This window comes from Apteryx mantelli, chromosome 7, assembly GCF_036417845.1.
Source record: "Apteryx mantelli isolate bAptMan1 chromosome 7, bAptMan1.hap1, whole genome shotgun sequence".
Lineage (NCBI taxonomy): Eukaryota > Metazoa > Chordata > Aves > Apterygiformes > Apterygidae > Apteryx > Apteryx mantelli.
The window spans coordinates 24,172,709-24,189,346 of NC_089984.1; the positions used below are offsets into that span (position 1 = coordinate 24,172,709).

Sequence of the window (16,638 nt, forward strand, 5' to 3'; positions counted from 1 at the left end):
TGTTTTTTTTTTTTAATAAAAAATATTTAAACAGTGAAATCTTTCCATGTCTGCCACTCCCACATTTCTCTGCCTCTCTTTCACTAGTGCTTAGAGGGCCGTATCACCAAAATATCTGAAGGCTTCTCACTCTTTGCTGTATTTGTCCTTACAGTGCCTCAGGAGCATTAGCAGTGCTTTTCCCTCCATGGAGTAGCTGGGGAACTGAGGCAGAGAAGTACTCCATGGTGGAAAATTAAGCACTTCTCTACCCATGTGGATGTTAGCTTATATAATTTACCCAGAATTGTGCAGGAAGTTCTGGAGATCAAAACAATAGTGTTCTTAAAAAAACAAACAAACAAAAAACAAAACAAAACAACAACAACAGCAAAACAAAAAAACCCCTCAATTCTCTGTTATTTTACAGAGCTGATGCAAAATTCCTCCTGGCAGTTCTGTGAAGGTAAAGGTCAGCCACATGGGAGCTGCCAGAGCCCTTCTGCTGATACAGGATGTGCTGAGTCCCTTACTGGGACATACGGAGTAGCTAATATGCTACAGAAGAAGTAGACCTGAAAGGGAACTGCCTTACACTTTGGCAGGATGGAAGGAGGCTTTCTGGGCCTCCTGCTTCTTGCACTTGAAGTGAACCTGGTGACTTCTGGGTCCAACATTTTTCATGTTTGAACTTGTTTTTTGTGTTGAGCAAGTTGACAGAGATGTTTGATGTGTTTTGGTTGGTGAATTTTTTCAACCAGGTATGCCTTAAAAAAAAGGGGGGGTGGGCCTCAAAGAAAAATAATTAATTTTTTAAAAACTCAGAAATAAAATAAAACATCGTTAAGACTCTCAGTAAGAAAACAATTTGCTCAACAGCCAGTGTTTTTTTTCTTTAATTTTTCATTGAAAATACAGGGGGAAAAGGTTGCTCTAGTTTGATCCAAAACACTGTTTCCTTTTTTTAAAAAATGCTAGGTAGCCAAAAATCAGCTCTCTGTTGATGCTGGTTCCCAGTGCTGGTGTTACTCTGTGCTATCTGTACCTGGGAACGCTAGAGGGAGCCTGGTGTAGAAGGTTGAATGCTGTATGCGGGACACTGGTTGAGGAATAATAGGACAATTTAACCTTTTGGGCACTTCTCTGTCAATGGCCTTTGCTGAGTCGTAGCACAGCTTGAAGCTGGAGTTTTCAGAGGTTTAAGAAATCCAAGCAAACAGATCAGCTTAATTTCCTTGAAGACAGCAGAATAACATAGACCTCCTTGTTTGATGCACTGTATAATACCCAGACTTGAAAGAGATTTAACCACCTGAAGGTAAGGTCAGGTCTCTCTTAGTTAGATTTTTAAAAATCCTGGCCTTGGACCTCTGAGATGCACTGACCAGGAAATATGGGTCCCTAGGGAATACTCACATTTTCCAAGTGCTATTTCTTTCGGGTTAAAAGTGGGAGGCAAGTTTCAAACTTACAAAAAGGTAATTTCCAAGCCTGGAGATGGAGGTGAGTGTTAGAGTTCTGCAGAAACACTGTGGCACACCAGACAGCTCAAAGGGAATGAATAGGTCTCTTGTCTGTGCATGCTTGTAAACTAATTATCAGTGTTTCACAGGGCTGTAGCTGGAGATAATGGTGCTTACTTAGCTGTGTCTCGTTTTCTTTAGCTCTGCATAAGAGGGCTCCAGTTCTGTAGCCACTGATATTAAAAACTCAGGAATCACAGGAGCCCTCCTTGCTGTAAATGTTAATTATGCCTGTTCGGTCTCATGCTCACAATGCATATCCTGGGCTAGCAGAGGGAGAGGTACATGTGTACCTCACTGCCTTGAGGAATGATGATGCCAAGAGGGAGCTCTCTTTATCTATTTTCTCTAACACCCCCTGCCCAGGTTCACCCTCTGAGTTGGTGGTGAGCCTTTGCCCAAAGGTGGGGGTGCTGCATTACTAGATGATAAGGTCTTGCTAAGGAGGACCTTGACTAGAAACCTGTCTTTTAGAAGCTCTTTTATTCACACTTGGTAAAATCTTTGGTCTGGGTTGGGCTTTTAAAAGCCCAGAGCTAACCCGAGATTTAGGAGTATTTCACAAGCACAGAGCTTTGAGGCTGACCTGATACAGAAATGGAGAGAAAATCTGGGTCTATGGCAGCATCTTTTCTGTAGTGCTGTTTATTATTGAACATTGCAGGAAGGGAGTAGATCCTTAAGCAGCAGGACTAGTGTCTCTTTGAAGCAAGGAATGTGCACTTACACTCCTGCGCAAGGACATGTCATGACCCACAGCAGCTTAGGCCTGTTGTAAGTAGGAGATCTGGTGCCAGAAAAACATGGATTTTGACCTTGATGCAGTCTCTTCTCCCTGAACATTTCTTCGTCCTTTCTCTGCATAGTGCTAGCAGGAAGAGAACAAGCCTTCTGCCCATAGCACCATTTGGGTGTCTCAGGATCTCCTCCTCTGTGGTTCTCCCTGCACCAAAAGCTACACAGAACCATCTGATCCCATCTTGAACTGGAATGGTGAAAAAAGTTTCCTCTGTCTTTCCTCTTGGAAGTCCTGTGAGTTAATTTCTGCTTCCTTGCTACCTTTCCCTCTGCTTTGCCTTTGTTCTGAAACCTGCTGTATTCTTTCTGCACTGATTTTAGCTGAGGTCTGTTAAGACAGCATTGGCCCTGAGGCTGAGGATGTACTCTGAGGAGTGGACATGAAATGACAGGCGGCAGTGTTCCTGAAGCCACAGGCACACCATTCCTGTCTGCGTGTTGCAGAGCAGGCTTGCCCAGTCCAGTGGAGCTACACATGCTCTGCACATCTCTGGGTTATGTTCTAATTTACATATGGGATGCATCTATAGAAAAACTTGCATATACATCTTAAAACAGGCTTTGATGCAGCTAATGATTTTGCATGAAGCAAAGCACTTCCAACTAGGGTAGGATTTTATTTCCCTGCTCACAAGCCTGTTACGATTTCTTTGTTGTTGGATACGACCTATTACGGAAGAGAGATTAATTCACTGCCTTTCTTAAATGCAGTCTCTCGCTAACAGGCTGATTTAAACTAAATTTTGCCACGAGCAAACAGATACTGAGAAGTTTCCTTCCTTAATTTTCTTATTTTTCTAGATGACTTCAAAGCCACTATGCTCACGCAGTGCAAAGTCACTTATAAACTGATGCCCACCAAGAACAGACAAAAATAATGTTTCATCTAAGCAATTCAGTGGGGTTCTCCCCCTGCATAAGATCTTACCGGCTAGCAGCTAGGAAGACTTAAAAGCCGAGGTACAGGTGTTACAAGCTGCTTGTTTTTTCATTAGCGTGGAATGCGCCTCCATGGTCTGTTACTGTGCAGTCATCCTCTGTCTACTCTCCTTTGAATAATATTTTAGTCTTGCTGTTTGTAAACAAACCCCTGTGAGCAGGGGGAGTGCAGGACGATTTCCTTTTCAGAGACTTGTAAATTCTAAATCTTACTTCCTTGAAAGAAAATGGCAGCCCTTCAAGAAACTATTGTGAATGTGAGTGTGTGTGTGTGTAGGGAAAAAGGAGGGCTAAAAAGGACTTCCCTGGATACAATGCCTCTCTATTCAACTCTCCTTCCACAGCCTGTGAAACTTTTGTTCCTAAGTAACAGGAATCCTGGGTCCTTAGAGATTGTTAGCATAATGTTTGGTTCCAGCATGCAAGTTCAGGCAGGAGGGAAACAAAGTGAACTGCATGCAGTTCCTGGAAGTGTTAGCTTTCGATTTATGCGGAGAGAAAAAGTATCTGGACCTCATTAGGAGCTGTTTGTTAATTTGCTGCCTTAGCTGTCCATTTTGATCATTTAGTTATTTCATTTTATTGGTTATTTCATTGGCTGTAATGCAGTGCAAGGTACTTGCAGTATATGTTAGATGTCACAACATTTATGATATCATCCTTCTTAGCATGTGCCAACTTGGATGGATATGGACACAGGAGGGAAGGTTCATTCAACAGTGCAGCAGAGGGTGTGAGCTGCAGATTGTATTCATCTATCTGTGACCCTCCAAAAGTGCCATTGGTTTCTGTTGCTCTGCCTCTCTGCGAGAGCATTTTCTGTTGTACCATGTGAATTTGCTGGAATTTGTCTCTATGGCTGGGGCTACCAAGCTCATGCCTTTAGTAACTGCAATAATTTCAAAACAAAAAAAAAAAACCACACTGAAGGGAAATAGCTGTGTGTTCTGAGGCAGGTATTGTTGTTCATAGAAGATGCAACATTGAGGTCCCTCTCTTGCCATTAATTAGTCTGGGATATTAATGGCCTAAAGAAGACGATAATGCTGATGTGCTTGCCTGATTCCAGAGCTGGAAACTACGGTCTGCCCACCTCAACCAATGAATTAAATTTACATGGCATTCTTCTTATACCACCTAAAGTGTGCCTGGTGCTGTACAATGAAAAAGTTATCCCCTTGTCTGACTTCAGCCTGTAAATACATGTGGTGCAAACAGTGTTCTGTAAATGTGGGGGATTGCTCTCTTGCTCCCCTGTTCAGGGGTGACTGGGTGATCTTAACAAAGCTGATTAAGCTCAGAGCATTTGAGGTATGACGATGCTATCCACCTTTGTGTTGGGAATCAAAATGACGTACACTAATGATTTGTACAGGGTCCTACAGAAATGCAGCAGTAGTGTTCCTCAGTGAAGAGAGGACGAGATATGGACCATGTCCATGGTATAGTCCTACTTTAATACTGTTCTTATTTATATGTTTTTATTATATCTCTGTTCTTGAAGCATAGTGTAAGAATACCTGAGGAAGGTAAACTGGTGTGTTCAAACAAGGAGGATCCTGCACCGTTGCTTAAAAGTAGTCTAACCTGACACTTTTCCAAGATTTGAGAGAGACTGTAGAGCTTTACAAGGAAAGCTGGCATTCTGCTTGACCTCTACTTTCCTTGTTTAATGGTTGGGTTTGAACCTGGGTTGTGGCTTACTATGAAGAGGATTTTCCTCATAATATTTTTTGTGAATGCAGTGATTCTTTAAGAAGTCATTTTAGCAGAACCTTGGCCCTGTTTTGCAGACTTAATATGTCTGAAGAATGGAAGACAGAAAGAAAAAGAAAGCAGCATTGTGAAATCTAAGAACCCAATTAAGTTTATTGAAATTTTATATTAATTTTAGTGTGGGCAAAACCTTATCCTCCGAGATCATTTCATCTGCAATGAATCTCCAAATGGGTTGAAGTCCACCTATCTCCAGCAAATGGAGAGCACTGGCTATCACAAGAGTGAGATCATAGTCTGATGATAATGGAAGAGAGATTAATAAATCACTTAAGCGTAGTGTAGCTAAAGGTGGGTCATCATTAGTGTACATCATGTTTAGATTCTGTCATGGCTAGCACCCTAAAAATACCTTACAATAGATAGATATGTAAGTACTTCTCTTGGGTTTGCACAGCCACACCCCCTCTTGAAGTTTAGCTGTTTACATTTATAAAGTACTTTCCCCTTTCTTTTTCCAATGAACCTCTTTTTTTTTTTTTTTAATGCACTTACTGCTGTTGTATAGCTGCAGTTGTTGATATACTTTGAGCTTTTGCTGTGCTGGCTAGAGAGGTGTTGGCTGGAGAAATGTTGATTGATTAAAGATTGCCAGGGAAAAGGGAGAAACAGGCTTGAGCTGCCTATGATGTGATGAGTGTTCTGAGCTCCTATGAGGTGACAAGGGATGCAGAATTCCAGATCTCTGGAGTCTTGGAGGGAACATCCTGCCTGGTCCCCTGAGAAACAGAAGGATGGCTTTTAGAGGGGAATGACTGCATTTATCCTTGCATATTATCATGACATGGTGGACTCATCAACCTCTTTGAGTTACACAGTGGCTTCCAAAGTCAGCAGAGTGAGGATTGGTTTAGCCCTTGGAGAGGCCTCCCTAGCAGTTTAGGCCTACAAACAGGAATAGTTCCAATAGAGCATAATAGCACACCCAATTCAATATATGTTATGTATTCACGTAACATACACACAGACTGGGCCAGTTTAGTCCTCTGTGTATTATTTTAATTGTCTTTTATAATGCTCCCACTTTAAAATGTTGGAGAGCAGATGGGTTGAACAGGTTTATGCATTACATAACTCCCTGCGTACTAACTCTACCACAAATCTAAAATTAACATGGGTGGTTTTTGGGAGTCTGCCTCCATGGAAAGGGAAGAACCTAACCTGATTCCTCTGTGACAAATACCCTAATCCAAGCATACTTCAGTCAATGCCAGGAATCCTGCTCCTTCCATTCAAGATACTCTGTATGAGTTGCAAATGTCTGAGACTTTAGGAAGGCCAGTGGGGCAAAGCTCTATGAAATCTATATATAGGATGAGAGGGCTGTATTGCAAAGGGTAAGTGCTCGTGATGTCCAGTTCCTGCTTCAGAATTTCTACATTCTTGAGTCACATGTGGCTCAAAAACTGGGGTGCAAAACCACTATAATTGCACTCTAGTCAGTGGACTTTCTCCTGATTTACATTGTGCAACTGAAAGCATCATCTGATTAATTGATTTTTAGGACAGAGAGTCAAGATCCCATCTTATGTCAGATATGAATGACACCTTTATGTGTTGCCTGGTTGCTATAAACATAATTGTAACGTCTCATATACTTAGGAGAAGTAAGCAAAGCCTAAGAGTTGTAGACCATGAAATAGAATTGTTCCTGGGTTTTACTGTTTGTTCATTAAATAAGTTATTCTGTAGACTGCACAGTCCCTCCCTCAGATGCACGCTTTTCTCTGAAGAGGGGGCCTAAGCAAGGAATAAAATACTGTGCTACATATACCATTAGTGCTTATCCTTAATGTACACTGTTAGCTGATCAAGGAGTGCATAGGCAGTAAAATAATGATACATAATCATAAAAGTTAGTTTACAACAATTTACTACAGCAAATTCAATAAAACTGTAATGGTCCTAGACCATTTAGGTCTTTGAGGCTGCTTTAAGACTAGCTTTGTGGTTTTCTAGTGTGATCTAGTACAGAGCATAAGACTACAGCTAGTTATTCCTGTAGCAGTTTTATAATCTATGGCCGAACAGATCTCTTTTCACTTCAGGAAGGTAGAAGCCCTGTCTCTGAACTGACAGCTTAGCATTAATTTAAAGCCGTACACTTAAAAGGAAAAGCATCCTCTACAACCACTTATATCTTATATCAGTAACACTGCTAATTTTGGCAGATCAAAAGTTTCTTTAATCAATTTGTCTCAGTTTGGTCTGTTGGAATTGACAAGAGCAAGTCCACAGCTTACACATACTGGCACACCTTCTAGTTCAGTGTAGTCAAAGTGTTACTTTTGTTTGCTCAGGACCTTTGGCTCTTTCACATTTTCAAGCTGATTTCCGTGTTTGAAATCTGCCTTCAGCTGGTTTGTTTTTTCATTTAAAATCTCAGTAAAAGTTGCTTTGCGTTTTGAGAATAAGGAAAGTGGGAAAACGTATTTACCCTATTATTTAAAAAAAAATTATATAAGAATGACAACCCACTTTTTGGAACCAAATTAGTTTCAAAACATTTTATGCCAAAAGAATAATATGGAGACTGAGACCTCTGTTTTTAAGCTAATATTTTCACAACGCTTCAGAAAAGTACAAGCCTTTGAGAATAAGGCTTCGGAATAGAAACAGACAGCTTTAATGGCACCTGTCACTAGCACTCCAGCTATGGGAATGGGAGCACTGACTGATGAGTAGCGTGGTTCGATGAGAAGCAGGTGAGAAGTACTGTCCCAGCTGCCTCTGCTGCACGGGTCTCTTGTCTGCCTGTTGGTCAGCTTCTGAAATGTTGCAGTTGACCATGTGGCTTCACCACCACAGTTTGCAGCAATATCTTAAGGCAAACAGAATCCATCCTCCCAACTGCCACCCCCCCCTTTTTCCTCCTTTATTAAATATCATGCTTTAAGTAGTGCTTCATTCAGGAGCCAATTGGCAAGCAGCTCAGACCTCCAGGTAGTATAGATGGAGTGACTGACTGCAGTAATCTCATTCACCATCCCTGCTCATCACGTAGACTCTTGCTTCCTACTGAATGCGGTAATGAAACTTGTATCCTCCAGCACTAACTAACCAATGACGCTCTCTGATTTTGGAATGATTTGATCCATGATGAAACATTAATATTCTCCTAGTATAGGCAATCTCTTGTTTCTGAAGGATGAGATCGGGGGAACAGGGGAGCATTGCACAGAAAACTAATGTATTGACTCTCTCTTATTGTTCTGAAGCAGATTATTTCAATCAAATGTTTGTTCTGTACAGGAAGCACACAGGAGGGGAAAAGACAATGCTCCAGAAGTGGCAGGTAAACTAAGTCTTGGCTCTGTATGGAAAAGTGAAAAAATTCAGCACCTGTCTGTGTGTCTGCACACAGGTGGTGTGTGTGTGGTGTGTGTGGTGGTGGTGGGGGGTGCTTCAAGGCCTAAGCTATTCTCTCACTGCTGGAAGTGAGGATATTGGCAAGAGGAGCAGAGTGTTTGCATCTTGTTATTGCAGAGGTTTTTGCTCCTCCTACTGAGAAACATATGGTGCTGCTGTCTGGCAGATGAAGTGTGATCACATGCACATTTTTAAGCTGAGACCAAAGAAGACTACCTAGTTGAATGACTCTAGTCAGAGATCGTGTGTTCATGTACATCAGCGTACCTCTCCTGATTTCCCAGATGTCATGCTGAGCTGAGATGCATTGCACTTACTTCCCTGTGTCCCTGATTTGGTGGCCCCAGACACATTAAAGAAGTCTATTCCCTCTTGCTGATGTGCAAGGTGCAGCCTTTCCCTACAGGCTGTTGTCCAGGATATGCCAATACAGAGGATTGCATGCATTTTGCTCACTTGTTAATGGGGAGAAAATGCTCTTTTATGTAAATACAATATAAAGCACTAGGTGATTATAGACAAATGCAAATGGCCTGTCTGAAGAGGAGCCAAAAAAGAAGACTGAGATTCTGGTGAGTGGATTATTGTACAAGAAATACTGTGCCGATGTGAATGGCAATGACTGACTGATGATACTGTTTGTAATTCTTGTTGTCCTGGTGAGCAAGGGAAGCACGGAGCTCTCAGGGTGACTTTGAGGCATGATTTGCAGGGGTGAAGTTAGGAGACTTTCATCGTTGTTTCTTTGTCTTGACAGAAGAGGGAGATCAGTAACTTTGATTACCTCATGTACCTGAACACGCTGGCTGGCCGCAGCTACAATGACTACATGCAGTATCCTGTGTTTCCATGGGTCCTTGCTGACTATCACTCTCAGGTAGGTGCTTGCTGCTTAGCAGTATTTCTCTGCTTTCTATGATGGTAACCATATAAAGGCTTGTTCAGTGATGACACTGAAGCAGAGGGGTCTAGATCAAAGGTTCAGAACTGAGATAGTTTGAACCAGACTGATCCTTTATAGAATAACCTTGTCTTCAAGTCAGGATGCTGAGACACCTTCTGTCTCAGTAAGGTGGATGACTATCAGTTAAATACACTCCTAGTTATGGACAGGCTGCATCCACTCAGCAGGTAGTCAGAGGCAGATGTCTGTGACTCCTGACAGTGCAGCTTTGGAAGGGACAGCCCTTGAGAACAGTTTGCAACTTGCCAGATCCTTTATTCAATTTTCTGAAGCTCCTTGAACATGCTGTCCTTTAAGTGACGCTCATTGCCACTCTGTTTCCATAGTCCCTTTCCAGTTCTAGAGATGGGTGCATTGTTAGCACTGTGGCCATCTTGAATAGATGAAACTCCCAACGCAGCCTTGCCACTGTCAGTGTCATTGAGATGGTCATGATGTTTGAGACTCCAGGGATTTTTAGACCCCACCTTTGCTGTATTTTCCTTTTCAGACTCTAAACCTTACTAATCCTCATACGTTTCGGGACTTGTCAAAGCCCATGGGAGCTCAGACTGCAGAGAGGAAACGCAAGTTCATCCAGCGCTACAATGAGGTGGAGAAGAGTGAGGGTGAGTGATTTAGGAGATTTTAATTCATCAGAGGTTTGGGTCCCCTCGGGCCCTTGGCGATGCTGGTGAATCCCTTTGAAACGATCATCCAAAGACTTTCCAAAGCCTGTGGCTAACATATCAACATGCCAAGGAGATCCTCTTGTTTCTGGACACAGAGCAGTTGAGGGTTCAAAGAGAAGTGACTCCCATAGAGCACTACCTTCTTATGTGCCTTGTACTGCTGCGTTCTGTCCCCTTCCCTTGGGCAAGGGATACTACAGCGAAAAACAGTGTTCCCCAAAGAAGACTGCTGCGTGCAGCCTACCTAGCAGCGAAGACTGCTGCGTGCAGCCTAGCTAGCAGCTACAATAAGAAAAGGAAACAGAATATTGAGGCTATTGACCTCTGGAGATCAAGATATATTTTAGGATTAATAGGGAGGAGGATGGTCTGGAAAGATGAAGGCCTTATTCTTTAGAAAGTGACATGTGCGAGACAAAAAAAGAAAATACAGAGATGGTGGTAAATGTGCACATTAAATGCAAGTATGCAAGGTGTGCTTTTGCTCGCAGATCTTTGGAGCCATCTGCTTTAAAGACCTGCTCCCTGTTTAATTCTGCTATGATAACAGGATGGTATGGACTTGAAATGGTGAAATTTTGCACTGAAACCTGATTTGTGTCCAATTTCCAGGAGACCTGTCAGCCCAGTGCCATTACTGTACTCACTATTCATCAGCAATTATAGTGGCATCTTACCTGGTCCGAATGGAGCCATTTACACAGACCTTCTGTTCTCTGCAGGTAAGGGGGCAAGACATTTGGCTTCACTCCTACACACCTTGTTATGAGCCACATAGCATATGATAGTGGCTGGCTAATAAAGGGGGATTAATACTCTTGACATTTTCTGTGTACCCTGCTGTTTTTCTGTTTTGTTGTTGTTGTTGTTTGTTGTTTTCCTTAGGGAAAAAGGCTATTTAGTTTTGGTCCTGAGTTACATTTTGTGAGATTTCGGGCATGTAAATGCCTAGACAATGTTTTTGTACTTCTCTGAACATTAGCCTCTGTCACTGGGGTGAAAACTGCCTATCTTCATGCAGCAATGTTAGAGGTAGCTAGGTTAGGATATTCCACTGCTCAGAGACTGCTGCACATCCAGTGAGGGCTGGCCATGTCTCCTACAGCTCTCCAAATGCTTTTCTGTTATTCTGGTCTTTCTTATTTTCTTTTTTTAAATGAACTAATACAAATAAAGCACTGTGCTAATTAAGTAATAAGCCCTATGATATTGGCTGTTACCAGCAGTAGATGATGGGTTAGTGAACCACCTGAGGCAATGCTTACCATGGCACTCTGTGAGCCATATGTTAGCTGCAGTCATGAATGACTGTAGAACAGCTATTGCTGTTGTAAACAACACAGGCTGCTCCATCTCACTGGCACGCTCTTTACGCGTAACAAGTCCCCAGTCTGAGTGGTTGCTTTGCGGCTGTGTTTATGGGTGTTTAGTAGATAACTGATGATTCTCAGTGGATAGTTACCTTCAAAGGCTACTGAGACCTGAAGCACTGAAAATTTTGTCTGGAGGTAGACTGACTAAAACTATTGACTGCTTTTTTTGTTCTCATTCCTTTGCTCTTATGTTGCTGCATGTTCAGCTGAGCTCATGCTGTTGTGTCCCCCAGGTGTCTGGTCCTACAGTGGCTTAGGAATTGCTTTCTGGGAGATGCAGTCAGGCAAACAGCAGACCTGAGAACCAAAGGGTCAGTCAGGAGCAGGCTGGAAAAGGAGTATTCCTAAAGTTAAGACTTTGGAAAGGTGCTGAGATGGGAGCTGTGAAAGATTTGTAGCATCTTAAAAAAATGGAAAAGCCACAGTTACAACCCCAAACTGCTGGTCTGAAAGCGCAAGAAAAGGAAATGCAACAACTTGGGTGCATGCCTTGTAAAAAATTGATGTTGGCATACCATCCTTTTTCCCCTTGAGTCAAAGAATTGATCTGCACCCGGCCATGGAAGAAGGCAGTGAGAAAGCAATGCCTCTGGTAAGGGAACCATATAAGAAGTTTACAGAACGCTGTTATTTCACATTTCATTTAAGTACATTGAGATCTGACTCTGGAGAAAGGAGGTCTGTATGTACTTTGCATTTTGTACTGGAATGGATGAAATATTGGTTTGTTGGACAGACATTGGATGGTACCCCCTGCTTCAGTGAGTTCCCCCACCTGCCGTTAGGCAGTAATCTCCTAGAATTCCTTTCAGCAGTTAGTCTCAGCATCACCTAAAAACAGCAAAGGTTTCTGTACTTAGTCTCCATTGGAAAGGCATTCCAGGACCTCATGCCCTCAATGCTTAGTGACACCTGCTTTTGTTTACCTCAGATTTTATCCCTGTTTGTTCTTACACCAGTGTTGCATTTCAGCTAAGCAGGCTCTTCCTACCTGGTGTTTCTCTCTCTGATGTACTTATCAAGAATAGGGTTCTTATCCGTTATTTTGTCACTGACTCCAGAACAGTCATTTAAGCACTGTCTGCCAATGCAGGTAATTAATTCTCAGCATCTCTGGGGGTAAGTCTTTGCACCTTCATAAGCATCTCTGAGAAACACTTTGAGCTCTTTGGGTTTAAAGCACAATCAAGACTCAGTGATGCTTAGATTTATAAACATGAGGAGACCTAACTTCTCTCCAGAGATCACTGTGACTAGTTGCTTTGTATATACCCTGCTGAACTGTAGTTTTAAAAAGCTTATTTTTACCAGTATCCCTGATCGCAGTAAGGCCTGTACTGAAAGCTGTAAGAGTTTATGTTGACTTACATTCTAAAGGCATAAAGCAATTCTGAATTTTCCTTTTCCCTTTCAGTGCAGTTTTTACATTCATAGAGAGAGAAAACTCATTAATTCTGATATAAATATATGCAAATAAATTTATTAATATAGGAAATGGGAAAATCAGTTATTGCTTCCTTTATAAATAATACAGGCTTAAGTTTTAAAGATATTACTTTTCCCTAAAATGAATTAGACAGCCAGGGAAAAAATCACATTTTTTCGTGGTGGTAATATCTTTAACCAGATTTGTCGCGCTAACAGCATTTCCTATGTATATATTATTTTTATTTAATACAGGTAATCTTTTTATTACAAATCATATTGTTTCTCAGGAGATTACCATCAGCTCTCATGAAAGCTGCAAAAAAAGATGAAAAAGCATCAATCACCACCAGACACAGCACGCTGTGTGCAGATTAAATATACAAAGCCCTTTAATATGCTTCAATGAGATACTTGTTAACTGTTGATTTATTTATAGTCCTTCTTCTACTCTGTTTTAATTTCAATTTGAATTTGACTCCAAGGGTCCCTGCCTAATAATGATCAAGAGCAAGATGACCTTGTGCATCAGATTAATTCCAGCTAGGCTTACTCATGTGATTTTAGCCACTTTTTCACTCATAGTCCCTTCAGTGGGTGTGGAAAGGCTCCACAATTGTCAGTGGAATAGGGAAGAAGGACAGAAAACACAAGCAAGTATAGTAGAAAGTACCCTGGACCAAAAGCCTGGTCAGAATTCACCTTGGAAGAAAAATGCAGTGGGGTCTTTCCATCTGGAAGATGTGCTGGATTTTATTGGGAGTCTATCTTAAAAGTCAGGCGGGGAACTAAGGCTTCAGAACCTAAGGTTTATTGACTTCTGCATTGTGCTTCCTTATCTATGAGTGTAATTTCTCCCTACCAACAGATATGGCAAAAGGTCAGTTATTTCTTGACCTGCAGTTCTCGGGCATAGTGGAGGTTGTAGATCCAAAGGAGTTGCATCATAAGTGTGCAGGTATTGGATTTCGTATGGGGAGCGGTGCTTGCAGTCAGAAACCAATGTAGGAGCTACTGCCCAGAGTTCGCCTGATCCCTGGGAGTGGGATACCATTCTTGTGGAGTGAGGATGCTTAGCTGTTATTTTTGTATTTAATAGATTGAAAGTCAAAGCTTCATCTGTCATTGTACAGAAGAGCAGTGTTCTCCTAGCCTGGCATGTGCAACAGTCCAAAGGCAGAAAGAAAAGTAACCAAAGGCTGTCAGGTTTTCCCAGGAGGTCAGCCACAAACAGAACCTGATTGCAAATGGGTCCTTGTTTGGACTATTGCCCATAGGTGCCAACACACAGCAAGCAGACTGTGTGTAAGAACGTAGAAGTTGGGGAATTTAATCCTTTATTAGATTCTATCCCCAAAGATTTTTGTCATCTGAAACTTAGCTTTCTTTTTTTTCTGTACATGCTCAGGTCACCTCTAGTCTTCCGTAGTCTTTGAACTCTCACACTTAAATCCAGCTGGGGAGGATGCTTTCTTATGAAATAAAATCTACCCATCTCTCAAGTGCATGAAGCCTAACTCACAGCTTTTCATTTAGGAGTGGTCTGACTAGCCAAGGGAGTAGGCATGATGCATTCATTTCTGTCTAGCAACTTCTCTTCCTACCAGTGTAGGCTGTTTTCCAGCCTCTTCTGATAAGAAAGTTCAAGGGCCTGTTGTGAGGTTTAACCTAGCAGACTTGGTGTAAAACAGCTGTATCGGAGCAGCTGGTTGCTCCAGTGTTCCTGTTTTGCCTGTGACAGGAACTCTGATTGTCATTTACTGGTGGGCATAGGGCTCACAGGCCCAGAAGCCTTGTGCATTTTGTGTAACTGGGCAGGAAAACATCAAAGTAGAAATAAAGCCCTTCTATCTTCACACATACCTGTATGGCCTTCCTTTCTGTAGTACCTGAGAACCTCATATTCATTAACAGAGTCATTCTTGCACCACCCCTGGGTTCTGCTGGCTCTGTTCTGCCATCTCACTGGCCTGTTCTCACCTAATGAAGCAACTTTGAGGATTGCATGATTGAAGATGAGCAACCATGCATATATTTATACTGCACTGCTGAACTGTTTAAAGATAATTGCACTATCTCTGACAATCTCTCTTGGGCCCTGGCAGTGGGCTGTAGTGTTGTATCCCATGGCATATAATCCAAGTTAACTAACACCACTGAGAAATACATACATTAGCCTGGGAGCATGCTGCCATTGGGCAGCAATACTGCTGCCAGTACCTGAGCTAGATGTTGAGAAACAGTTTGATTATGTCACTTTGCACAATTAAGGCAGTTTTCTTCTGAGTCAGCTTGTTCAGGCTGAAGTAGATCTCCAAAAACTGATCGTCTATTTAGTTATTTCTGTTATTATAGTAATTTAATGCTAAAGTAAATGTGTTGGTGCTTGATGTGCATATCCCTATATAAATGTGAATGTGGGATTTTCACAAATGCATATAGTATCTGAGATCCTGCTGAAAATCCTATAGGAAATATGGTTCCAATCTGAGGTATACTCTTCATTAAGTTGGTGATTTTTTTATTTCTTCTTCCAGTTAAGGCTTTGATTCAGAACAATGTCCTAGTCTAGGAAGGTCACTATTAGCTAGTGCTTGAGTCTCATGAAATTAAAACAGGTTTAAATGCTCTCAGGACTGTGCTTGAGGCAGTTTTTCTCCTTGCTTCTATACCAATTCAGCTTTGAGCTCAGACATCCTTCCCTTTTTCTCCCTCTTTGTGTTTTCCTTCCTCCCCGTGAGGATTGAATAGTCCTGGCTGGCATCTGCTCACTGGGCCCAAGCTGCTTGCCTGAATCCAATTAATGTTATTTCAGTGGTATCCCACTTTCCCAAAGGCTTTTTTTTTTTCCAGAGGATTGCACATAAGATTGTACACAACTATTTGTCTGAGTCATAGCTGAAGTAAATACACCAAGACTGTGTCCTCTGCTTACAAAGCACTTCGGGATGAAAGGAACAATTTACCTCTAGAAGCATTAAAATTGGATACTCTGATATTCCCAAGCTGCCCTGGATTGTTTCTGCTTGCCTCTGTGTTATTACAAGCTAGACAAGGTCTCCAGGCCTTATGGCACTCTCTTCTTGAGTATCTACAAGTCAGCACTGAGACAGCACCTGATACAGGGTCACAGTAAATAGATCTGAGTCAGATCTTGAGATAATCATCTAGTCAAACATGTGGTGAGGTTAATATTACAAAATTAGCAAGACTCTGCATCTGCTGGGTATTTAAGAGAATATTCACACTGTAGCCTGCTTGACTGTCTGTCTCCATGTCACAGGGTGGGAGCTTTGATGTTGCAGACAGGATGTTTCACAGTGTCAAGAGCACGTGGGACTCAGCGTCAAGAGACAACATGAGTGATGTCAGGGAACTCATCCCTGAATTCTTCTACTTGCCAGAGTTCCTAACCAATGCCAATCACTTTGAACTTGGTAAGTGCTAGAAGGGACTTGAGTGCTCCCCTTCCCCTCCCCAGCATGCTGCCAAGAGAAAAGATCCAAATCTCAGGTTGGGAACTGGTCCCCAGACTGTGCTGACTGATGAGGCTCTTTAATGATGTAAGGTTAATTCCTATTAACAGAAGGCTTCAAGAATAAAAGCTTCTGGTAACCAAACGGTGCATGCAATAAACGGTGTGTTTGCAGGCTCAGAAGGGCTTGTAATTCCTGTTATTTACTGTGTACAGGAAATGCACATTTTATCAGACAAAAGCATATTGATGAAAGGTTGTCTTAAATTTGGCTGTTCTGGTGGTTAAAGTTGCCAAATCTGTCCTCACTGTCACCTTGAAAAGTTCTGCATGTGTTCTCATGCAC

At 41.9% G+C, this 16,638-nt stretch overlaps 1 protein-coding gene across 1 annotated transcript in view; it reads left to right on the top strand.

Annotated features, from left to right (window-relative positions):
* WDFY4 (WDFY family member 4) overlaps positions 1–16,638 on the top strand; it is a 151,660-nt gene that overhangs the window by 110,267 nt on the left and 24,755 nt on the right. Inside the window, exons 49-53 of the mRNA XM_067300021.1 lie at positions 8,268–8,310; positions 9,142–9,261; positions 9,839–9,956; positions 10,632–10,741; positions 16,101–16,254. Of these exons, the coding sequence (XP_067156122.1) occupies positions 8,268–8,310; positions 9,142–9,261; positions 9,839–9,956; positions 10,632–10,741; positions 16,101–16,254 (545 nt within the window). The remainder of the gene's footprint in view (positions 1–8,267; positions 8,311–9,141; positions 9,262–9,838; positions 9,957–10,631; positions 10,742–16,100; positions 16,255–16,638) is intronic.